Here is a 24,690-nt window from a genome sequence, read left to right as displayed (position 1 = left end):
TTGTGTATTCATCCTGAATTCATATAGAAACAAAGAACCATCTGAGCTAATTAATCTTTCACTTGACCTGACAAAAGCAGCCACATAGTGTCCATATATTTATGAAGCATCACTGTCTAGTCTCAGCATTGTACAGCTAATCAGATTAACTTGTCATCTCCTCAGTCCAGATGAAGATGCTTTTGCAAATGGTCAAAATCTTCTCCATTGCATTTTATTTTAGGAAGTGTTATTCTGTGAGGCAGCAATTAAACTTTTTGTACGTGGCTTTCTATTGTCTGGCATGTTGGATAGTCATTTACAGCTATACAAAATAATATCATGTAATGTATACCTAACCATTCAAACTCATGACAGATTGGTGTAGATGGTGGTGGAGAGTTGGTCACTTTTTGTCTAGTGTTACACAGTTACTTCTGCTTCATAATATGCAACCTCAAGACTAGAACTGCAGGAAATATCAGGAAACTTTCATGTCCAAACCCTGTACCTTGGAATATAGCTGTAGGACCTAAATTTCATCTCTTTTCCTGAGAGGAAAAAAAGCTTTTTAATTTTTCTGAATTAGAAAACAATGGGAATGATGCACAGGTTTTGATGAAATGCACAGCTATGTCCACAGCTTGTGTTATATTAGGCTAGGCAGCATTGCACCAACACAGTGTGAGTATGAAATATGGCTTGAACTCAATCCTCATTGAGTATTGCATAGATGGATTGTGAAAATAAATATAAGAAATGAGTGACTGCTGTATACTGTATGCTGTATACAGTATCTGTGTACTGAGTATGCTGAGTGCAGGAACAGCCATCTAGAGTAAGCAAATACTTTGGAGATAGCAAAACTGGACTTGGAAAGTGTACAAAGTACTCCATCATCTTTCACTTTTCATTTGCCTTCAAAACAGAACAAATGATTTCTCCTGAAAATCTAGGGTAATTAGATACCTGGCTCCTACTGATATTCAGAGGATATAATTCTCAAAAAACTTCTAGGAAAAAATCATCATAAAATGTTATTACATGCAAAACCATCAACATCATTTCAGCTTCAAGGATCTGAAAGCTGCAAGATCTGAAAAGAGTGATTTTCTCTGCTTGTCTCATTTTAAATGAAAGATGCTAAGGGTGTAATAATGTAAAAACTTCTCAGTTTACTATAAACCATTTACCATTACAGTCTTAAACTGAATTATCCAAAGTTGGTCGTCTTAGAAACAGACATTAATAGTCAAAATAACCCAAATACGTAGGAAGTTTTTATTTTTTGAATATCCGGACTCCTGAAATGCTTTTATTGTGTCTGTTTCTTTTAATTTAACCTGTACGTGCTTTGAGCATCAAAAAAAAAGTGACAATAACTTCTTTTTACTTCTATATATATATATTTATGAGGCTATATCTTATGGCCTACACTTTATTTAGCCTGCTTTCCCTTTGTCTGCACCTGGCTCCTTGCCCACACAGCTGCCCTTGTGCATGACATTGTCTTCATTCTTTCACCTACATCTTCTCTAATGACTTCAGCAGTTACACTAGGAAGGATTTGCTGCACAGCTTTCTTAATATAATATCCCTCTCCGGTCTTTGCCTTCAATTGCTGATCATCTCTTTAGGTTCTTGACCACTTGTTTGCTATTATTTGAGAACCTCAAATACGCATTAATTTACATCTTCTCTTATACTGCAAATACCTTCAGAAAGAGGAAATATTGCAATAACATAAAGACAATTTTGCATTCAAATGCCATTTATATTTGTAAGTACTTCTCTTGTGTTGTGGCATATAAATATACTAAATATAACCACAGATAAATGTGTTTGAATCTTAATTTCTTCTCTTTTCCTTCTACCAACAATATTTTCATAGCTGTTTGTTTTGACAGAGCATTAAGAATAATAACGTACTAAAAGGATTTTAGAACTAATACAAACAGTTTGCAAGGACTGTAGTTTTTCACCTGTCTTTGTAATCTTGGACAGACCAGTTTCTCAGATCTTTTGTTTTCTACCATCAGATCAGGTCTCCCATTAGCAATGCATTTTGATACATTACTTTGAGGTTTATTGTCTGTAATACTTTGTGGGTGGCTCACAGTGTGCAACATTTCTAGTCATTGGAGATATTCCTCTCTTTCTCTTCTCTATCTTCACTGCCTAAAAGCATTTGAGGCTGAATTCCTATAGCATGCAAACAGAGTAAGCTTTCTTCACCTTTACAGAATCACAGAATTTCTAGGTTGGAAGAGACCTCAAGATCATCGAGTCCAACCTCTGACCTAACACTAACAGTCCCCACTAAACCATATCCCTAAGCTTTTAGTTGCATTGTAGGATGGAAGATAGGACTGCAGAGATGGAAGGCTGAGAGAAATGCAGTTTGTTATATGGCAAATCTTTTTTGTCCCCATATAAATCCACCTCTTAATATTACTGCATGTTTCAGTATTGTGGCAACCTATTTTTAAGGGCTAGAGGGATGAGTCATAGAAATAGGACAATGAAATATAATTGATGAATGCATTTATTTTTATCCATCTCTGTAGTAAATAGATAGATGAAGGCATCAGTAGCTTACCAATGACAGCTATGCCCACTACCTGCAGCAGTGGCAGGCAGTAGGTGCATATTATGTGCCATGGTTTTGAGATTGAGGAATTCTCCTGTCTGTCTCATGATCAAAAGATGGTATAAAATGTATCGTTTTTTTCGCTATTAGAGAAAATTATTATTTTCTCTATTCTCTATTATTATTTCTCTATTTTCTATTAGAGAAGAGGTAGCACAACAGTTGTACAGATCTACAATACTAATGCACAATGAAATTATGGTTCTTTCTCTTAAACCTGTTTTAGACTGGACCAGAATATGGTCAAGGAATGAATCCCATTAGTCGTCTGGCTCAGATCCAACAGGCCAAAAAGGAGAAGGAGCCGGAATATGTTCTTCTTTCAGAGAGAGGAATGCCTCGCCGTCGAGAGTTTGTTATGCAGGTATCATCTGCTGTTGTGTTACAGATAGTGCCTTTGCTATGTCATGTTCAAACACAAGAAAAATGGTGGCATAATATAAAGCTTATCCCTCTGTGTTTATCTCTTTGATTTATGGTTATTTATACAACAGAAGTGTGAAACACAGTAGCAGTTTGAACTGCCTTCTTTCTTTTGGTGAAATGAATAGCAATTAGATAATTTGCCCTCTGGAAGTTTTCCTTGCAGTGGTTTTACATTTTTATGCTATTATTTTTATTTCACCTAATTGTTTCTGATTTTATCCCTAATGTTACACTTTGTAAATGATTTACTTACTTTCACTTGTCTTTTAGAAAATTTTGCAGTTGTTGAATGGAGTATTGCACTACAAACAAATATTCTGAAATATGGAGAATATGCTACATGTTACCAAACATTTTGGGTTTAAAAAGTAGCACTGTAAATCTTCTAAGAACTCCTTTCAGATTTTCATCTGTTTGTTGCTTTTGTTCCTATTTCAAATGCAACAAAAACAGCCTTCCATCACACATTTTAGCCTCTTAAGTTAAAGAATTTGTACATAATACACAAACTGTAGATCACTAATGCACTAATGTTTCTTTTCTTTTTTTTTTTTTTTAATCAGAAACATTTTCAAAGATTTGATGTAGCCATGATATATTGTGTTAGATAGCACAACAGCAGGTTAAGAAAAATAAGGAACGGGAAAGGATTCTTCTTTCTTATGTTTTCACTGAGGTAATTTTGTGACAGGACAATCCAGAACAGCAAACCTGAGCATGTTTTGACTTGTTGACCACAAACAACACCAAAATTTAAATTCTGATCACAATCAGAATATGCTTTTCAAGCACCTTCTTCTCCAGAAATCAAAAAAAAAACCAAAAAACTTAAGTCTTTAAATCCTTCCTTCATATCTATCTAGACAGGCTAGCAATCATTTCCTTGGATCTCAGTGGTCTTTCTTGACAATTTATTTTCTCTCCAAAAAAATAAATTAAAAATAAAAATAATAATATATATATATATATATTATATATATATAATATATATATAATATATATAATCGTGTTCCTTTTGTTCAGGTTCAGATTTATGAATATAACTTGGATTTCCATGTTTTTGTGCTATCTGAAATTATTTGAAAAAGAGTGATCTTGCCATAGACCATCCCTTTTCACATGCTTGGACCCTCCAGTGAGAGATCTGTATCTGATCTGTATGCATTGGAAAGATGGGCTGAGAATTTGGTTTTCCACTGAAGGATTCTCAGTAGTGGTAAAATACTTGGTTTTAATCAAAATGGAATCTTAAAAGCAGTGAATACACAGAGGATTCCCCAATCTGAGAAGGCTTGTGAAAGAAAAAATCAAAGAAATTCCATAGATCAGTTGCTTTTCACTGTAGCCCAATTTTTACCCTTTTCTAATATTTTCACACAAAGATCATCCCTCTCTTTCTCCTGCCTTCAGGAAGTCTCAGTGGATTCATTATGACATGCAAAAAACCTTATCAGAATAAAAAGCCTTTGTATAAACTACTTAAACAATGTTTTCATTTAATTTAATTGAATGTGGAAGTAAAATATCCAGAGATAATATGTTCATTTTTATCTGTCACACAAAGAGCAAGTTTAGATGTGATGAAATGGATCCAATTACTTGTCCTGACCACTAGATAAACAGAAGAAAACCTCTGATGACATTAGTTGGTGTTCTGTTCCCAAAGTTAATTTCAGAAAGCTCTTTCTCTTTGTAGTCAGACCTTTAATCCTTGATAGAGGTTATAATAATAGCTAAACCAGTTTTACAGGTCTGAGAAATAGCAGCACATTGATTTATTGTGAGCTATGTTATAAATTATCATTTTGTCTTGTCCCATTAAAGTCCCTCAATTTTATTGCATATAAACTTGTAGCAGAGTGGCTATTTTCTAATTGTGATTGTAAAACTGCATAGAAGTTAAGGGGTTTATTTCAAGGTTATTAATATTTCTGTTTTATGTAGTTGAATCTTTTTGTTTAATTATATATGTATTCCAAAGGGATATTCATGATCATTATTATTTATTTACAACCCCTTCTTTCTATTTTGAGTTAATAGGTATTTGAATAAAGAAAAAAATAAAGGTTTCAGGAAAATATATACATGATAATTTAAGGAAAATGATTACTTATTGAATAACATAAATGATTGAATCATATATTATTTATTTAACAATCGTGTGCCTGTTTTTCATATTTTTTTAAGCTTTTTCCAGAATGTTTCAGCTCATTGACCTCTAAGGTTTCTTTTATTCAGATTGCCTTGGGTATTTTATTAATTTTATTTTACCTTGGGCTTACTTTGTAACTTGGTTTTGGGATCATAAGCTATTTTTAGAGATAATTTGGCAAATAAAATGGCTTAATGGACAAATTGAAATATAATAATTAAAAGACTATAAATATTGCACAAATTAATAGCAGTGATAGTGCTCATACCTCAAGGACTGCCTCTTTCTGGATATTCGTTGCCTATAATTTGTGTTTATTTTGAAGTTTTAACTTCTTGTTTTATGTAAAGCATCTTGTTGGAAATCCTTTGGGCAGTACAGCTCAGAGGTCCAATGAAGATTCTTCTTTCCAAAGACCATTTTGATAAAATCTTGTCAGGTGTAAGGGCAGGAAAAGAAAACAGCTCCCACCTCTGTGTTTCTTGCAGTGCAATGAAGTGGGAGGAATGCGAATATGGTTTTCATATTTCTATAGAAGCCTCTCTTTTATATTTCCAGGTCATTGTTTGTCTCTCCATTGTTCTCGATACTCTTCTGATGATGCTGGGGAACAAGCACTCCCTCAAGGAAGAGGAAATCCAGATCCTGTAGCACATTCCACATTAAGAAAGAGGGGGGAGCAAAATTAGGGGAGAACAGGGTTGACACAGAAACTGGCTGAAAAGAGGGAGTTCTTTATGCACACCACAGATATATAAAAATGTAGGTCTTTGGTATGAGGTTGGGGACTTTCTGAAAAATTTAAGCAAGCTCATCTTTGGGAAGCAGTATTGTAGTCCACTTTTTGCACTATTCTGACTTTTTCCAGATTGCTTCTGCATCAGAAGAGCTGATGGTTGTTGGTAGATCAGCAAGATTATCACATGGTGATATTAAAGGGTCTTGCATTTATTATGATCATGATCAATATTTTCTTTTTAAGGTAAAAGTAGGCAATGAGATTACTACTGGGACAGGCCCAAACAAGAAAATAGCTAAAAGAAATGCAGCAGAAGCAATGTTGCTACAGCTGGGTTACAAAGCCTCTACCCCTCTTCAAGACCAGACAGAAAAGGTGAGAACCAAATGATTTTATTAATTTTCATATCTGAAATAGTCATAGCTGTTTGTTTTTTCACTGAATATGCAATAAAAACGTTATAGAAAATGCTTTCAGATTTGATGGCTGAGAAAGAAAATGCATGTCAGTGTTTTTCTGGAGAAGGGATTATATTTTAAATTCACATGTGTTACAGGTATATGTTTCTGTATTAGTGATGTGCAGATCAGGCTTCTGGCCCATCTTGACTTTATTGATGAAAGGTTTTGTAAGCAAAATGGGATGTTAAGGCTTTGGTTTTTGTGTCCTGAAAAGATCAGAGCAAGGTATTTGGCTAAGCTGTGGACTCCGGACAGCTTCTGTGATACATACACACAAAGTCACTGCATGTGTATATTTTGATCACAGCTTAAATGTTTGCTGTGACTGCACCAGCCAACTGTTGACTCAGGTCAACAGAATGTTCTGCTGGGCTTTTATTGGGACCACATGATAAATCTGTATATAGCACTGTTGAGTGGTTAAGAAGGCCTGCTGCTGCTGCTTTGTTTTCTTACATTCATTAACCTATTGCTTACAAGTGTGTTGCCTTTAAAAACACAACAAAACAAAGCAGGTATAATTACATACTTGAAGTAGTAAGACAGAAGAAGGTATCTTAGAATTGATAAAGCATAGTGGCTTAATGTTATTCTGAACAAAATAAGCAAATATGATACTGTACACACAAAAGGTGAACTACTCAAATTTTATGAAATGGGAATATTCAAGATAATAAAACACACTTTCATAGCTTTGTAGAGTTTAAGAGCATAAATACTTTTAGAACATCTGGAGTGATCTCTATACAACAGAATGAACATGTAAAGCCAATAAACAAGTTAGTTTGTGTAGATTTTAGTTCTCAAACTTAGCAGACAGTTTATCACACAGCAGGAGAGATTGAAGTACCATCTGGATTTGGGGTTTTTATTACCAGATCAGAATGCAATGGATCCGTGAAACAAAGAGTTAATGCAAGAAAACCTTTTTTTTTTTTTCTTTTTCCAGAATAAATTGGAAATTTTATTGATTAAATTTGGAGTGTCAGGGTTTATTTCATTTGACAAATATGCGGTTGAATATCTGTACACAGTATGAATGAAGTGTATTCTGAGTGATCTGAGGGGTGCCTTAATTCAGTATTGAAAACTGGTAGCATCCTTGCTTCAAGAGTCTGCAGTAGCTGGGACTTGGTTAGGTCAAATCTGCTCAGATAGTCTTCTCAGCTAAAATAAGTCTGGTGCTGGAGAAGAAGGAAAATAGCAGTTAAATCTCTACCAATTTGACCATTGTAAAATTCCTTCCATATAAATTGCACCATAAAGTTCTGTCATTAGAAGATTTGCATCCCAAATGGGGCCCAGTGCAGGTTAGGCAGATGTATCAAGTTGGTGTCTAAATGGGGAATTGTCACTTCTGTTGTTTTTGATGTTTAAAAAAAAAAACAGAAAACTTCTCCTCCTAACCCCCTACCCACCGAGTCCTTTCATCCCCTTCCTCTTTCCTTAAAACAAACAAAAAACAAAAAACAAAAAACAAAACAACAACAACAACAAAAAAAAAACACAAAGTCAATGTTCTTTCTTCCTCAACCCCTGATGCATAAAATGCTGCAGTATTCATTCTTCCAGTGAAGACCTCAAAGTGTTGCAAGAGTCATGCATGGTGCCCATGGCAGCACAGGTATTCCAGGTAATGTAAAAAAAAAAAAAAAAAAGGCTCTGCTATTTTCTGAGGTAATCCTGTACCTGGAATAAATCAGTAGTGTATGTGTAGAGCACTGAGGAGAGCAATTTCAAAGTGCCCTGGGAGATTTTTCGCAGCTACCAGAATTTTAGTTCTATGGATGAGAGTGGAGAGTTGTAGTGTTTTCATTTTTCATGTTTTCACTTTTTAATTTCTCCTTGCCCCCTTTATTACCTTAGAAGAAAACTAGGGTATATTGCATCCATTTGACACAGCATAACCAAAGATAGTTTACCGATAATTGAATTCTTGTTAAATCCCCCATCATGATGATGCTAATAAACAACAAAAAGAGAGGAATGAGAGGAGAGCTGGAAAAGTTTTTCTCATACTGTAATAGTACACTTGGCAGATTTTTCAATCATTTTCTTCTGGATTCATACTAAAACCATGCTGTTGTTTTAATGACAGCTGTAAGTTCAAATATATTTACAGATTTCAGGTTGTATATTCATTTGAAGAACTGTCTTTGTGATGTTTTCCATGGATATACTTATTATGTGGTTCATTAATTTCACATAACTTTCTTTGTTCATATAAAGTTTGTGGAATTGGGTGACCAGTTTGAGAGGCAACTCTAAGACCTATCCTCTCTTTTCTATTAGATATCTCCCTTTTTATTGCACATTGCCTATGCTGTAAGCATATTGTACATGATGTACATCATGTGTTCATCATGTACATACATGTACATATTGTACATGTATGTACATGATGAAGAAAAGCAGGGAAACAATCTTTGGAATAGTTGGTTTGCATAGTGTGCTCTTCCCTCCTTTTTCCCCAGGGAAAACATATCATCTAGTAGTCTGCCTTATAACAGAATAGTAATTTATGCAGCCTTAACCTCTGAGATGTAACAGAACCATGGACCTGTTTTCAGAGGTAGAAGACATAGAAGGAAAAGGACAGGACAGCAACACTGTACTCTGTCCTGGCTGGCAAACCAGATGGGTCCTGTCCTAGGGACAGGCTGCTGTCAGATTTTGGACTGCTGGCTCTCTCCTTCATATCTCCTCCACTCAACAATTAACCCCATCAGCCCCCTCTTCCGGAGCAAATGATGATGACTTTTTAATGGTATATAGGCTGCGTTGCTGCAAGGTTTTCTGTTTGTGTGATAAATCCCAAGGAAATCTGAAAAGGATCATCTGCATCATATTAATTGAGATGCCTGTCAATAGTTCATAGTTCATGAGAAAAAGTGGACTTGTTTCTCTGCATTTACACATAAATCTAGAACATGGGTACCTTACTTACTGTGTAGACTTTAGGAATGGCCTTATTCTGATCTTCCATGTTAATTGCTTCCCTTTTGTGTGTCAGCGTAATACTGAGCATTAAACATAACAAAAAATAACTTCCTCAAAATATCTAGATATTAAAATAATGGATAATTGCAAGAGTCAATTTTGCTTCTACTTCAGTAACTAAATGGATTCCCAGCAAGTAAATATTTTAAAATTACACCCAAAGTACTTTGTAGTGTTTATGCATTCTTTCATAGGCAGATATTAGGATCTTCTTGTTTTAGAATGTAATTTCGCTGTCATCTGTGTATATTTGCAGTTGAGAACTACTTAAAATATTTGATTTTAAGTCTGATTTGGTAACATGCTGTGTTGAGCCTAATCTTTGGGGAAACATTTATATTTTAGTGTTAGGCAATAGTTGTTAATGTTTATTCTTGAAGGGTACATTCCTCAAATAACCTATTTTAGACCAAAATTAAGATATGTTAGCAAATATGTGTAAGCAGATGTGGTAATCCCAAGTTACCCTTTTTTAGAGTCTTTCAACCAAATTTGTAATTTTGAATGTTCTGTTTAAGGAGTTGTTTGATGTTTACTTATTTGTCTTTTTCTACCTGTTTCAGCTTGGAGAAAACAAGAGTTGGAACGGCCAGAATGTTGGGTTTCCTGAGCCAACAAGTAACAGTAAGTATCACTTTCTAAATCTTTATTTATTCCTGCTTATTTTTGTTTCTGTAGGATTTAGATTATTCAAGGCAAATAAAATTGTTTTCTATAAATTTGCAATTAAATTAATTAACTCTTGAGCATCCTCTGTGTGAGTGCAGGAACAAGAAGATTCTTATTTACCCCTCTTTTTATTATTATTTACTATTTTAACAAAATCAAGACTGGTGTTGTTAAATCATCAAATCCTTCAGGTTTAAAGGGATTTTTACAAGTTTTCTAAACTGAGTTCAGACAAGGTTGCTTGTGTCTTTTTCCTGTTTTCCAGGGATGGAGATTTCATAGCTTCTCTGGGCATCCTGTTCCAGTGCTTAATTATACTCACACTGATCTTTTTAAAATTTATTTTTATTCTTGTTTTTCACTTTTATCCAGCTGGAACATGTCCTGTTTGTTTGATAATCATCTCCAGTTCTGCTTCTATATAACTCTCTAAAGTGGCTGATAATTCTATTCTATGATTCTATGATAATGCCTTTCTTCAGTCATTGGAGACTTCCCCTAATCTCCATGACTTTTCAAAAGTGACAGTGGTCTCAAAAGAACTTAAGTTGGTTCACTCTACACCCTGAGGCACATCCCATCTGGTCTGGTGACCAATTATAAGTTGAAAATTTCTCTAGGAATCATTGACTGTGATCTCCATCCGCTCCTTGTAACTTCTCTTCTCTGAGCTCTTTCTTTAGACCCAGAGGCCTGTGAGGCCTTGTTTGTGGAGAACAACTTCAGTTTCACTGCAGTAGTTAATGAATTGCCTGACCAATCTAGTGGCCTTCTGTGACGGAGTGGCTGCATCAGTTGACAAGGGAAGACCAACTATCATCATCTACCCAGATGTCTGTAAGGCCTTTGGCACGGTCCCATACAACATCCTGATCTCCAGATTGGAGAGAGATTGATTTGAAGGGTGGACTGTTCAGTGGATAAGGAATTGGCTTGAAGGCCACACCCAGAGAGTGGTAGTCAATGGCTCTATGTCCAGGTGAAGGGCAGTGGTGTCCCTCAGGGGTCTGTCTTGGGACCAGTAGTGTTTAATAACTTTATCAATGACATAGACATTAAGTGCACCCTCAGCAAGTTTTTAAATGAGAACAAGCTGAGTGGTGCAGTCAATCCAGCAGAAGGAAGAGAAGCCACCAAAGGAGCCTAGAAAAGTGGGCCCATGTGAACCTAATGACGTTCAACAAGTCTAAGTACAAGTGCTGCACCTGGATTGGAACAATCCCAGACATGTGTACAGACTGGGAGAAGAACTCATTGAAAGCAGCCCTGCAGAGAAGGACTGGGGGGTTCTGGTGGATGAAAAGCTTGACATGAGCCAGCAGTGTCTGCTTGCAGACTAGAAGGCCAACTTGCCTGGACTGCATCAACAGAGGATTGGCCAACAGGTTGAGGGAGGGGATTTTATCCACTCTGCTCTGCCGTTGTGAGGCATCACCTGGAGTGCTGCATCCAGGTCTGGGGCCCCCAGCACAAGAAAGATGTGTCTGCAAAGATGATCGGAGGGCTGGAGCACCTCTCCTATGGAGAAAGTCTGAAAGAGCTGGGGATGTTCAGCCTGAAGAAAAGAAGACTTGTTGGTGGAGACCTCATTGTGGCCTTTCAATACTTAAAGGGGGCTTATAAAAAAAAGAAGAGCAACTTTTTGCTTGGGCAGACAGTGACAGGACAAGGGGGAATGGTTTTAAACTAAAAGAGGGGAGGTTTAGAGGAGTTGTTAGGAGGAAATTCTTCACTCAGACAGTGGTGAGGTGCTGGAACAGGTTGCCCAGAGAAGCTGTGGATGCCCCGTCCCTGGAGGTGTTCAAGACAAGGTTGGACAAGACCCTGGGCAGCTTGATCTAGTGGTTGGCATCCATGCCCAAGCAGAGGGGTTGAAACTAGATGATCTTTGAGGTTCCTTCCAACCCAAGCCGTTCTATGATTCTATTAGTACAACAAGCCTATGCGATTCTGCTAGATTTTTTTCCTGGCTTTGGACTTACTGTAGTGTGGTAGAGGTAATATAAATAGCACTTTCTTCACTCTCCCACGAGTCCTATATTCTTCTCTAGAACAGTTTTGAGCTTTGAACTTCTTAAGAGTACAAATTCTTATCTCCCTCAACTATGGATTGTATTATAGATGGACACGTGTTAGCTGTCTTTTTTGCCAATTTGCATCCGAATGACTTGGTCCAAAATCGAGTTTTTAAGGGGATTCAGTTGTGTTCCATTATATATGAAGTCTTCTCAGTGGCTGGAACTATGGAGGAGTTGGGAAGTAATTTGTGGTTCAACTTACACAAAAGGTTGCCAGTATTTGAAATTATCTTGGATTCAGCATATGCCATTGTGTTTCACTTAAAGGAAGGATTTTTCAGGATCTAAGACTTATTATTAATTGCTTCCTTCCAGCCCTATCTTCAGTCCCCATCAGTACTTCTAGATTATTGCTGTTTGCATTGTCAGAATCCCTAAGGACACGGTCTGTGAAACATCTGCAAATGTTAACGTCTTCAAATGTTAACATATTACAGTTCAGGACAGCAGAATAAGATCTCAAGCTTTTCTCTGCTATCCTTCCAGTGTCTTGTAGCAAAGATATGTACTGATGACAGTGTGACCATCTACTATACCAAGAAGGAAAAATGATGTCTTTCCCTAGTTTAACCTGGCAAAAATACTTTGGTGGTCACATGTGTAAATCCAAATCCAGGAGAGCAAAAGCACACTCATTCAACAGAAAATTGTATCAATTATTTGTATTTTAAACTGTGATAATCAAGGGACTCTTTTTTCACAGATGGACCTGTTCATAGAACTTTTTGCAGCCACCATGTTCCATAGTACAGGAACAAATTTACAGTCTGTTTTGCTTCGTGGAAGACATTTCTAGAAGCTCTTGTTTCCATTCTAGTGATATCCAAGTAAATTGGAAATCAAATGATACATAGCTAAAATGATAGTAGCCACTGAGCGTTTCTGACAGTGCTGTTCAGAGAGCACAATGCTTAATCCCTTGAATCCTTATTTTTTTTTTTCCCAGTCTATCATGAATGATAATCAACTGATTAAAGTGTATCATTTTTGCTTTCAGAGGGCCTGGGCTATCCTTTTGCAAAATAGGAAATATTTGAACCCTGAATGCTATAAACAGGCATATAATTTTTTTTTTAACTGATTTTTTTAAAACTCAAGAGCCTTTCTGATTCTAGAGTATTTTCTTTAAAACCTACAGCTTAGCTATAACAATAGCATTTGAGGAGATTTGAATATGTTATAGTTACATAGAGGACAGACTGATCTTTCTTCGCTTTATAGTCTCCTCTAGGATTTGTGGAAGACATAGAAATGCATTTTTCTTTCTAAGTGTTATTGTGGTATCACCCCTGGCTGAAGAACTTGCTAATAGGCCTTCTTTTTTTAGTTTCTAATAGAAGACACTCTTAATATTTGTAAATTAAAATGGCCTTGATGATAGATTTATGAATCTGCTGCATCAGTTGGCACTCTATTAAGGTATTCTTATACATAGAAAATCACTGTAGTATCTTTTGTACTGTAGATCTTTCAATATACGAGTATCACACCATTCTGAATATACAGCAGCGTACAGGAAGGAACCACATACTCCTGGGTAGAAAATGCATTGAACACTTTTGTATGTTACTTAGGGAACCAGTAAGTTCAGTTGATAGCTTCCTATTGAATGGCTCTATGAAGAGGCATTTTTTTCAGGACGTGACTGAGGACAAAGGATTGCAACATTTGGAGATAGTATTCACTTGACATTTGTCACCTGCTTTCCATAGGCATAGTCAATGTTGGAATTTCCTGCTAGTATTTGGTAGGGAAGCTGTCTTCAAGTATACATTTACATGCGAGCACTTTGCCTACTCTTCTTCTGGTAGAATATTATTTGCTAGTTTTCCACAAAGGAAATGCACTAGAAACCCTGAAGAAGAACTAGAATTAGTGAGAGATTTCCCTGTATACACCCACTGATCTTCCCCTCAGCCTCAGAGTCCAACTTAAGAGCTAGTTGACTAACTAGAACTGAGTAAGTGTGAAGTATGTTCTTTTGCATTTAAGAAGTGATCACCTGCATGCATGAACTCTTCTGTACCTGTGAAGCACGTCTTTTTTTTGAGGCGGCTCCAAAGAAGCTCCCCTGTTTAAGATCAAAAATGTTGCATTCTTTCAAGTATGAATATGCAAATTTATATTTAAGAACAACAATTATTGGTAGGTGTATATACTGTATGTATCTACTCTAGCAGAGTCGGCATTATTATAGGGCATTTTATGCAAGACAAATGGAACAGCTTCCTCAATTCTATTTCCTTGGTTATGAGAGAAATATACATTTTACATTTGTTGTAATGCTAAAACATAGCTTTCAGTCGTGTTGAAAACCTAAGGTAGGCTCTAAGATTGTTATATCTACCATTTGGCATCTCTTATTCAGATTTCCAGTAATTTTATTCCAGGAAAACTATTGTGTCCTGTTAGGAAAACATATTATTCATTGGTTCCCCTTGCCAGGCAGATACTCTTTCTTTGTGTTCATTCTGCACTATATTTTCATCTGAAACTGTGTGAAATAAAAACTGGAATAGTAAAGTGAAGTTTCAGTATGACAGAAACAAAAATTATATATTTTAGTAATCTGCAGAATAGATTCCATTGTGCTCTTATTACGTAGTTTTTGCTTAGAAATACCCTTCAGTCTGTATCCTCCTACATACTCACTGGAAGCATTTGTAGTATTCCCTGTTAAATGTCCTTGAAAACTAATTTTTCCCATTCCCCTCTGTTATGTACTTTTGCAGCTACCATTGCAGCAAACCTCACTTCTGTTCCTCCCACTCATTGGCAAAGCTTCTTCTCATTGATTTGCTTCTTTACCTTTCCTCTTTCATAATCTTAAGGATGACTGGAAACAAGAAGCTATTTGTTTCTTGGTTTGGGATATCTTAGACATTTTTCACACGTGGAATAACAAGAGTGATGAGTGAGTTTTTTCCCTGTTGCTTCTGGAAGTGACATTAAAGACAACATTCTCTGGGCACAACCCAGTCGTTTGCAGCCCATATAGGAGATACCTACTGTCAACAGGATGTTCGTTTATTTCTCAGGCTTTGTCTTAAGCAAGTATCAGCAAAAACAAGATGTGAAGCAAATAAACAGTCCTAATGCAAATTCTGTTCTCTTGGGAACATTCAGCTTTTGGTTTTATTTCTCTGGATAGGGGTAATCATGAATATCATACACTACATGTTCTGGGAGAAGCTGTAGATGAGAGTAAAATGTTTAAAAATGAAGAACAAAAATTTTTTAAATTAAAAGAAATAAGTGTTTTGAGTGTTTTTATATTTTATATTTCTAAAAGGAAAAAATGACTCTCATAGTCTCTGTTGCCCCACCCTATTTTTCATAGACTGGTTTCCCTTTATTTCCAGCAGTTTTGGGGGTCACAAAGTAAATTTTTAAAAACTAATGATAAAAAAAATTACATTCATAAAAGTCATTACCTCTCTGAAAAGGACAGGCTCTTTGTTTTTCTTGCCTAACATTTTATTACTAGGGATTCCTGCGTGACTTTACAATCTTTGTTCTTCAGAGTACATCTGCTCCTGCTGTTTGTTCACCACCTGAAATCATAATCATTTGTTTGTGACATCACAATTAGTTACTGTGAAGATGATTACATTGTCACCAACAGATGACTATGATTTCAGATGGTAAATGAGCAGCAGGAACAGATGATCTCCTAAGGAACAAAGATACTTGATCTCATGTAATTGTTCTCAGTAGAAAACAGGCTATGAGAAAAAAAGCAAGTAGATATTCAGAAGAGTTTCTTAAATCTGTAATGAGGAATTTCAGCATTTGTCCTTATATGGTCTTTCTGTAAGCCCTAATTGTATGGTTTTATTCAAATTTGTATTTTGAAACATCTTCATCCTTTTTTGGGGGGAGGAATAAATGCAAAATAAATAATCAATTTATCAGCTTTAACATATGAATACATCTTTACTTTAGAGGAAATAAAATTTGTGTGAACTACATATTTCTGACACTTGATGATTTTATAAAGACTTCATTTAATAGTCCTCTGTAAGTTTATTTTTCAACTAGGGATTTTGGTGAAGCCTTCCAGTAGCTAATTTAATACCTCTGTATTTCCATAAACAGTAACTGAAGCCAAAAGTTTGGGAGTAAAGGTTTGTATAGTACTTCAGATGTTTTTTATTGGAATTTGTCTGAGTTATATTTTGCTGAAATATTTATTTCCTTCTAGGGTATTTCAGAGATGACTTGCAGTGCATTGTGTGCATTTTCACTCACTGCTAAATACTGCTGTTTCTTGAAAGATCCAAATTAGCATGTTTTTATGTAGGATGGGATTAGGGCACAACTCAGGTGTGCAAGACAATAACTGCAATTGATCCTCCTCCATTTTTTCATATCCCTCGTCTTGAGATGCTTTGTTAGGTAATAAAAGGAATGAAAATTTTGTATCTTCAGATGTGAAGCCATCTTTGCTGAGTATAGATTATGATGTGTATTTGTAGCATACCTAGAGTTTTAAACATACACCCAGAAAGTTGGGAGACTTGAATTCAGTTTCCTTCTTCACTAGAAAGAGACCACTCACAAGGTACAGAGCAATCTGGATAACAGCAGTCTTCTTGTGGAGATGCGTCTAATATCATTATGATTTGCAGACAGAGAAACAAGAATCAAATGTTGTCAAAGTGCAAAAATTCCGCAGAGAAAGCATGAGCTAAAGGAATCGTGACATTACAGTCTGTCTATTGATTAAGGCATTTGTAAGTAATGGTACGGTTATGTGTTCTGGTGTTTCGTGGGTGGTCTACACGTACTATGTTCTTCATATTTTAGACGTAGGTTAAAAGAAAAAAAATGTTGTAAGCAACCTGTTACCTGGTTCTTGAATAGTATGAATTGTGCATAAGTAAGAAATGCATAAGTACTCTTGGGCTGTGAGGGTTGTGGCTTGAATGCCCTCAGGCTGGGAAAGAACCCAAGCCTTAGCTTTCTTGGAGACTGCTTAACCATTAAGCTCTTAATGTATAAATGTATAAGAGGGAACAGCCACCGTGACAGTAGATAACTGGCTCTGTGGGTAGAGATCACTTCAGAGAAATTCAGCTTTTGCTTTTCCTAGTTCCCTGAATTTTCTGTATGAATTACATTTGTTCAAGGTTGCTTGTCTATTCCTTTGAAAAAATCTGCATGTGAAATAGCACCACAGAACTTTTTTTTGATGTTAACTGTTAATTTAAGAGTCTACTTCTGAAAATGACCTGCATTAGGCTTCTCTGTTCAGCCAAGCAAACTGAGCAGTATCCCACAATTAACCTCAATATTGTGTTTCTCTAAACACTTAGTCTTTTCTCTATTTCCCACCTCCATCCTTTTTCTCACCTGGAACGCGCCAGCTACATCTCCATCAGTCTAGGATGTCCTTGAAGAACTGAATCAATTGAACTGAGGCTTTACTGCTGTCAGAAGCAAGACGTAATTCTCCATTCTCTCCTTCATCCTCTTGCCTTACATTAAACATCTTACCCCTATGACTTCCACTCCCCCACCGCTTTTTCCTCCTCTGATTTCATCTTCATTCATACCTATGCTGTGCTTGTTGATGTCCCCCTTGACCTTCTTAGCTTTAGCAACCTCTCTATCCTTGTCTCTTAGACTTTCTCATTCTTTCATCTCTTCTACATGCAGGTCATGCCTTCATTTTCATCATCACAATTCTCATTCCCTTCTTAATCTGTTAATGAATAGTCTTGCCTGCACAGGTCACTCTCTGCTTGCACTTAGGCACTCTCCTAATTGCTTTATGCCCTCAAAGATCATTTTCTTGCTGTTTTTACAAGCACCTTGATGTGTCAGTTCACTAGTTTGATTTGCTTCTGCTCCAAAATTGCTGATCCTCTTTACTGAAAGAATACTGTCCTTTATTCTGCATTTATATCAGTTCTTTTCAGAACCTGATTCATTAATTGAAGCTTGCCTGATACACTGATACATTGTTGGAACCTTATGATTAAGATTTTTTTATGTAAAAATAATGTTGTAGATGTTTTGCCTGTGTCTATTAGAATATGTAATAGAATTTCCTGTAAAAATTCCCCATTACAAGCCATAAGTCTTATGTTTACCACAATTTTATGTTCCCAAGTAGAAATAAAGCTGTGGAAGATTTCAAAGGACTTTCCTCACATGAGTTAACACCAGCTTTTACATAAAACATATTTAAGTCTCATGTGATACTACAATTTCATTTTTGGCTATACAGAAAACTCTCCATCAAAATTAAGGATACCAAGACCTGACTTCTTGAAGAACTAAATAGTATTTACTTCAGTGCCATGGTTATTTTAAGGTTAAACAAAGTAATATTTTAATGAGTGACTTTACATAACGTTGGTTTGTTTAAGGTCACATAGACAAGATTGTTTGATTGAAGGGCATTGTGTAATGACAAAACATTTTTTCATGTCTGAATATTGCAGTAGCTGGTGACTTAGAAATACCACAGATAGCTGTGGTAAGTAGATAATGATTGCATCTTGGTTTTTCCAGCCAAGATTGTGTGTAGACTATTACTGAGAACATAATGGCCATACTGTTTGCCTACTCAATTGTTTGATTGATGTTTTCTGAGTTCCTGCTGAGGTAATAAAAATTGAAAATATTCTAGTATATAAATAGGCTTTTATAATGAGTGGAGTATAGAAGGTAATTACTTTTTATGATAATATTTATATTTTTCAGTCTTGTTATTGAACTAGTTGTTTTTGAAAATTATCGTTTTTGCTCTCAGTGTATTTGTAATGGACCAAATTCTAAGATAAGTTGAGAACCTGCCAGTTCTTTGGAGGAATTGTTGCATGTGGAAGTCCTCCATGCCTCTTCAGATTTTGTCCACTTTAACTTAAATAATAGTGAAGTCAGGGTTGAATTTGGGTCTAACTTTTCTTGCTTAATACTTTACTATAAATTTTTGCCGTTTATTTTCAGCAGCGCAATATGGGAAGACTACTCAATGTGAATAAAGGTAGCATAATCTAAAGGAAAGCTGTTTGGTAGTTGTTGATTGAGTTTTTTATTCAGTTCCAAAAAAATACTGATGATCTCCATGAACAATCTTTTTTTCACAAAGTGTTGGGTTATTTCAAATATAAGGGTTTTAAACTTAATTTATGAGTACATTATATACTGATTTATATCGTCACTCACTTGGCATCATTACACAAGACATGGAAGTACTCCTTCATGCTTGTGCCCCATACTATTGGTTGTAGTGTAAGGAAGAGCATGTGCTTTACAGGACTGTCAGGGGAAACCATACAGCAGCTGACCAGGCTTCTGACACACCATCAAGTATAGCTTTCCTGTAGGACAGATATGAGCCCAGGGAGAAAGCTGTGGTTCTCTAAGAAAGAATAAAGCTGCGTTTTTGACCAAGTACACTAAGTGTCCTTGAAACATGAAAAGCCACTGAGTGACCTTGAAATAAGTCATTGAGCAAAGGCAGATGAAGAGTATCCCTACAGTGCTGATCAAGTAGAAAAGAGAAAATTAGCTGTGTATTAAATAAAAGAAACCTGATTTTGTAGGTCATCTTTTGGAGTTGAATGGCAAAATCAAAATCTTAGCTTTTAATGTTTTATAGTCTTCCTGACAGAAATAGAAAATTGAAAATTGGACGCCGGTGTGGTGGTGTAGCTTATGAGTCTGCAGGCAACACTGTCATCAGAGAACTTTTCTTAATTTGTCCACTCCTATGGGGTAACTCAACACTGTCCACGTGTCCAGCAAATTCCATTTTTGCAGAGTCTTACTACATTCAGGCTCTTGCAGTGATATTGTCAGCAGTTCTCCCTTCCCACTCCATTCCCCATGCACCAAGTCCTCTGGTGAGTTAGCTTTGTTTTCCATGAACTCTGGACTGAAGGTCCAAATGGTGGGGGATCCTTTTGTAGAAAGGTCCTCCTGTCCTCTCTGGCTGAGAGACCCTATGGAGAAGGGATTAGGGGTAAAAATAGCATGACTCCAACAGATCTTGTGAAGGCTGCCTCTTCTGCTCCTACTAGAAAAAGAAGTGGAATCAGAGCACAGATATACAGTCTAAGGGAAAAACTCATAAAGGATAAGCCATTTTGCATCTTATGTTTGCCTTGGAGTATAAACTGTTTTGCAGTTGTGGCAGCAAAAGTAGATGATGGAAGAAAAAACTTATTCTTTAGTGAGACAAGTCTTTGGTTTGGGATTTTCAGAGACTATAGGAGATAAGACACTGCTAATAATTACTGCCAAGGATGAGTAAGACATGTTTTTCAAATGTTAACAATTACATTGCATAACTAGCCTGCATATTTTTGTAACACATTTGCCCACAGGTTTAAATAATATAAATGAAAATTATTTTAACATGTTTCATAAATGTACCTCTAAGTTATGTCCAGCAGAAGGTGCAATGTTGTTGGTCTAAATAGTAGTATAGTTCCTCTATGTTCCTTTCCTATGCTCTAACGCTTTCTTGCATTGCAGTATTTCTTTGTCCTGTGTTTTGTTGTTTTTTGTTTGTTTGTTTGTTTTTATTAAAGTGCTTGTTTGAAGAGTAATTATCATAATTTCTGAAGAGTTCTTTTGGTCTAACATTAATTTCTCTGTTGATGTCATACTTCTTGTCTTTTGATAACATCATTACCACAGTAACTAAGCTGTTACATATACATCCTTACAGAATTCAACAGAGTTGAAGTAAGCAGACAACAAAGGCATGATATTAAAAAAAAAAAAAATCCTCAATAATACATTACAAGTAGATAATGAATTACAGTAAACACATGCCTGGTAGAAGTTTTAAAAGAGAGCAAGTTTTATTGGCTTTTTAAAGCAAGTTTCTAAGAAGCTCCGTGAAACATAGGCCCTGAACATAAAATCTTAATAGCTTGCAACTATATTAATGTAATGTCTGCAATATTACATTACTTTGTTTCCAGATATAATCAATGATGGTAATATAATATCTGCTCTCAGAGCCAATGTATGATTTAAATTAATTATTGCTTATAAAGCACTTTGAAGTCTTTAGCTGAAAGGTGTTGCATAAGTGTAGAAGTACTATTATTAATTTAACATCAGCATTACAGTAAAGTCAGTACTTTAGGAGCATTTGCTATACTGTGCTCACTATCTTTTTATTCATCATATGCTGCATATTAGTTATTTTAACATTTAGAAAGCTTAGTAATCTGGAAGTATTCCAAACCATTGTTCCAGACAGCAGTTAGATATTTGGGTGGATCATGTAAAAACAGTGAAATGGCTGAGAAAGCATGTAAAATGTTTGTTTTAAGTAATATTACATCAATGGAACAGACATCTGCAGTACTGGAAATCATTTTAAACTTCTTGAAACTTTTTTTTTAAGTTAATGTTGCATGATCTTTTTCTAAACTTGTTTTTTTTTTTTTTTTTGTGTATTTTTTTTTTGGGGGGGGGGGAAGTAATATTTATTTTAAACAAGTATATTGTTTCATGTTCTGTTCAATTTTGATTTCTGATTCTCAAATATTTGTCAGAAATCAGATTTACAGTGAGACAGGTCTTAAGATGTGCCAAACACCTGCCACTCAGTGTCATTGTTGCTGTTTGCTTTTGTAACCTAACATCAACATCCGTAGTATCTATTTTAATTTTCATTCATCTTGTCTTTTGTATAAGACTATTTAAAAGTGTGAGCAGTGATAGCCCTAGGAGATTGTAGCCTCAGAAGAAGGGTATATTATCACTCTATTACATGGTGATTGTGTTCTATAGAATAATGCTGTGTGTTTATGCAGTTGCTGTTATCTACAAGGTTATATCCTGCATTGTCTGTAGGTGGAAAGGCACTTTAGGGACCCCATCCTCCATTGTTCCCAATAGCACTGTTGTGAATTGGAGTAGTTGTACAAGGGAATAAAATGGTTTTGGCATTACTGCTCAGAGCCCAGCCAGACTCCACAGCTCCACAAAGACAGTAGAGACAGCAAGCAGGTGGTAATGGGAATGTCCAGCTCTGCCTCTGTACAGGTGTTATGCTAGGTGCAACTGCAGGAACATTTCTCTCTGAAGCAGAGGTATTCATAAAGTAGAGCTTTATCCTCTAATTTGCATTGTCTTAACAGACAATTAATAACCACTCTCCAAACAAGTCATGCCTAACCCTGTAACCTTCATGAAGCTTTATCGAACTTTGTGAAGGGTGTGAGCTGATGTTCCAACTATCTGAAAATACTGTTAATTTAAAGCCAAATGTGTGAGTAAATTGATTAAAAGATTCACCTGTGAGTAGTTTGCTGAGTCAGCAGTGAGGAAATTCGATTTTCACCATGTAGTTGAAAATGAGGTTATTAATCACTAGTAATATCTTTTGAGTCTTCTTTTTTTTTTTCAAGAATGCCAGTTGCACTATTAAGATTAGAGGAGTCCTTTGTAGTAAACTGAAAATCAATTCTCTTTGAATTTATTCTGCATTCTGAGGTGATTTTAGTATATACTGCAAATTAATTAAGCACTGGATCCCTTGATTTCTCTTGGGATAGCTAAATCAGTTAACAAATAGGTTTATCATTCTTAAAATAAAATGCCATATGGCTTGAGCTCACAGATATTTTTTTCAGGTATATACAAGAAGATCAAAGAGTGCTATTACTATGAAATTAAACATTTCAAGTTTGTTTTTGAGCTTAATAACAATGAGAGGTTTTCCTCTTATATTAACAAACTGGTACTCATGTTTCCAACAAATGCTGTATTATTTATGAAACTACCAAACTTCATCCTTAATTCTGCACATTTTTATACGTAAGAATACCAGCAAAGCTGCTTAAGTATGTACTCACTCCTGTTTTTAAGGAGGCTTAGGGACAAGACATTCTCTAAAAATATATTAACATTTTTGAAATGTAGAGAAATTACTCCTAATTTATGTCACTGGAAGTATTTGAATGTTTCCTGCAATTCACATGAATATATTCAATCTTTTTTTTTATCTTAATTCCAGTTGATATTAATCACGACACGTACACACTTTCTTTGCTTGGCATGAATTTTGTCCAAGAAAAGTAACTGTTTGCAGTCTATAGGATACTGTTTGTGCAGCTAAAAGTAACAAAAATAGAAGAAGATTCCTCTTCATTGAAGAGCAGGCAGTCACGTAAGAGTCATTAGCTCAGTAACATGTGGCTGCAGGGCAATTTAAGATTACTTAAACATAGGCTGCTGTTGTAATTCAGCAAATGCTTTAAGCCAGCACTTGAGGCACTACAGCTACTGCAAGAAGCCATCCTGCCCTTCCTTTGCCTCCAAATCGCTCGTTCTCATGAGCATCACTGCGTGGTTCTACAGGTGCTCATGCTGGCACATCTGATAGAGCAGCTGGAGAGTACAAACAACAGCTGTAGGTGGGAGAGGAAAGAAGTACTTCTGATGGTGGTAGTGCTGACATAGGCTAGCTTAAATTATTTGTCAAACAGCCTAAGTTGTTGTATCAGATAGGAGGCAGAAGATTGTAGTGAAATAATGGTTGTGCTGCTATTCTGCAGCAGCAGCTGTTCCTTATGGTTTGTAGATCTCAAAACGTTACTCGTTCATCTTTTCTATTCTGTGCTTGCCACAGTTTGCAAGTCCAGGAGTTTTTAACTACTTAAAAAGGCTGGTGGGAGAGGAAGAGAGCACTTGAGATCTGCTTTGTTTGTAAATAATTATTTCATTGCATTTACAGTTACTACGTAAAAAAAAAAAAAAAAAAGATACTGCTTTTAAGTGCTTACTTTATTTTCTGGTGAAAAGTATGTTAATGAAAATTGTCTATGTGCCAAGCCTATTCTAGGGTAATGAGGATGATCTTTGCTTTTACTTTCAGCACCAAAGGGAATACTCCATCTCTCTCCTGATGTTTACCAAGAGATGGAAGCAAGCCGCAACAAATCAGCCCCTGGTACCACTGTAAGCTATTTGTCGTCCAAAGAAATGAGCCAGACTTCTAGCTCTTTCTTCAGCATATCTCCTACAACAAATAGCACAGCTACGATTGCCAGGGAACTTCTCATGAATGGAACATCCCCAACTGCCGAAGCCATAGGTCTAAAAGGAATATCTCCTGCTTCCCCCTGTCCTGCAGTGCAGCCTTCAAAACAGCTGGAGTATTTGGCAAGGATTCAAGGCTTTCAGGTATGGGAGGGGGAAAATGAAGCTCTTCAGCCAGAGTCATAGCATTGCCATCAAGGTTTCACTCTTGCCCTCTTGAATGTGGGCATGCATGTAACTTATCTTGTAAAATTAGCTGGTGTCCAAGGCAGTTGCTGGGTCCAGGAGATACAACCCTACACCAATATACATGTCCCTCCTCTTTTTTGTTCCTTTCTTCCATTCAATTTACTACAGGCCATCTTTTGCTCTGTTGTACTACAGGCCATCTTTCTCTCTGTTGTTTGATCTCCATAAAGAGTTACAGGCTTAAATTATGCTTTTACTTGCACTTCTTTGAGAGTCTTCACCTCTTGGCATTAGAAACTTTACATGCTGCTCTGAAATTGGTTTCT

General features: G+C 36.1%; 1 protein-coding gene across 2 annotated transcripts in view; it reads left to right on the top strand.

The window, feature by feature from the left end:
• STAU2 (staufen double-stranded RNA binding protein 2) overlaps nt 1-24,690 on the top strand; it is a 166,796-nt gene that overhangs the window by 62,356 nt on the left and 79,750 nt on the right. For both annotated transcript variants that reach the window (XM_084511024.1, XM_084511023.1), the window contains exons 9-12: nt 2,856-2,993; nt 6,190-6,321; nt 9,971-10,031; nt 24,012-24,319. In XM_084511024.1, the coding sequence (XP_084367150.1) occupies nt 2,856-2,993; nt 6,190-6,321; nt 9,971-10,031; nt 24,012-24,319 (639 nt within the window). The remainder of the gene's footprint in view (nt 1-2,855; nt 2,994-6,189; nt 6,322-9,970; nt 10,032-24,011; nt 24,320-24,690) is intronic.

The sequence above is a fragment of the Aythya ferina genome (genome assembly GCF_964211825.1).
Source record: "Aythya ferina genome assembly, chromosome: 2".
Lineage (NCBI taxonomy): Eukaryota > Metazoa > Chordata > Aves > Anseriformes > Anatidae > Aythya > Aythya ferina.
Note: the sequence above shows the minus strand (reverse complement) of the source record. Positions and strands in the feature narration are given on the sequence as shown.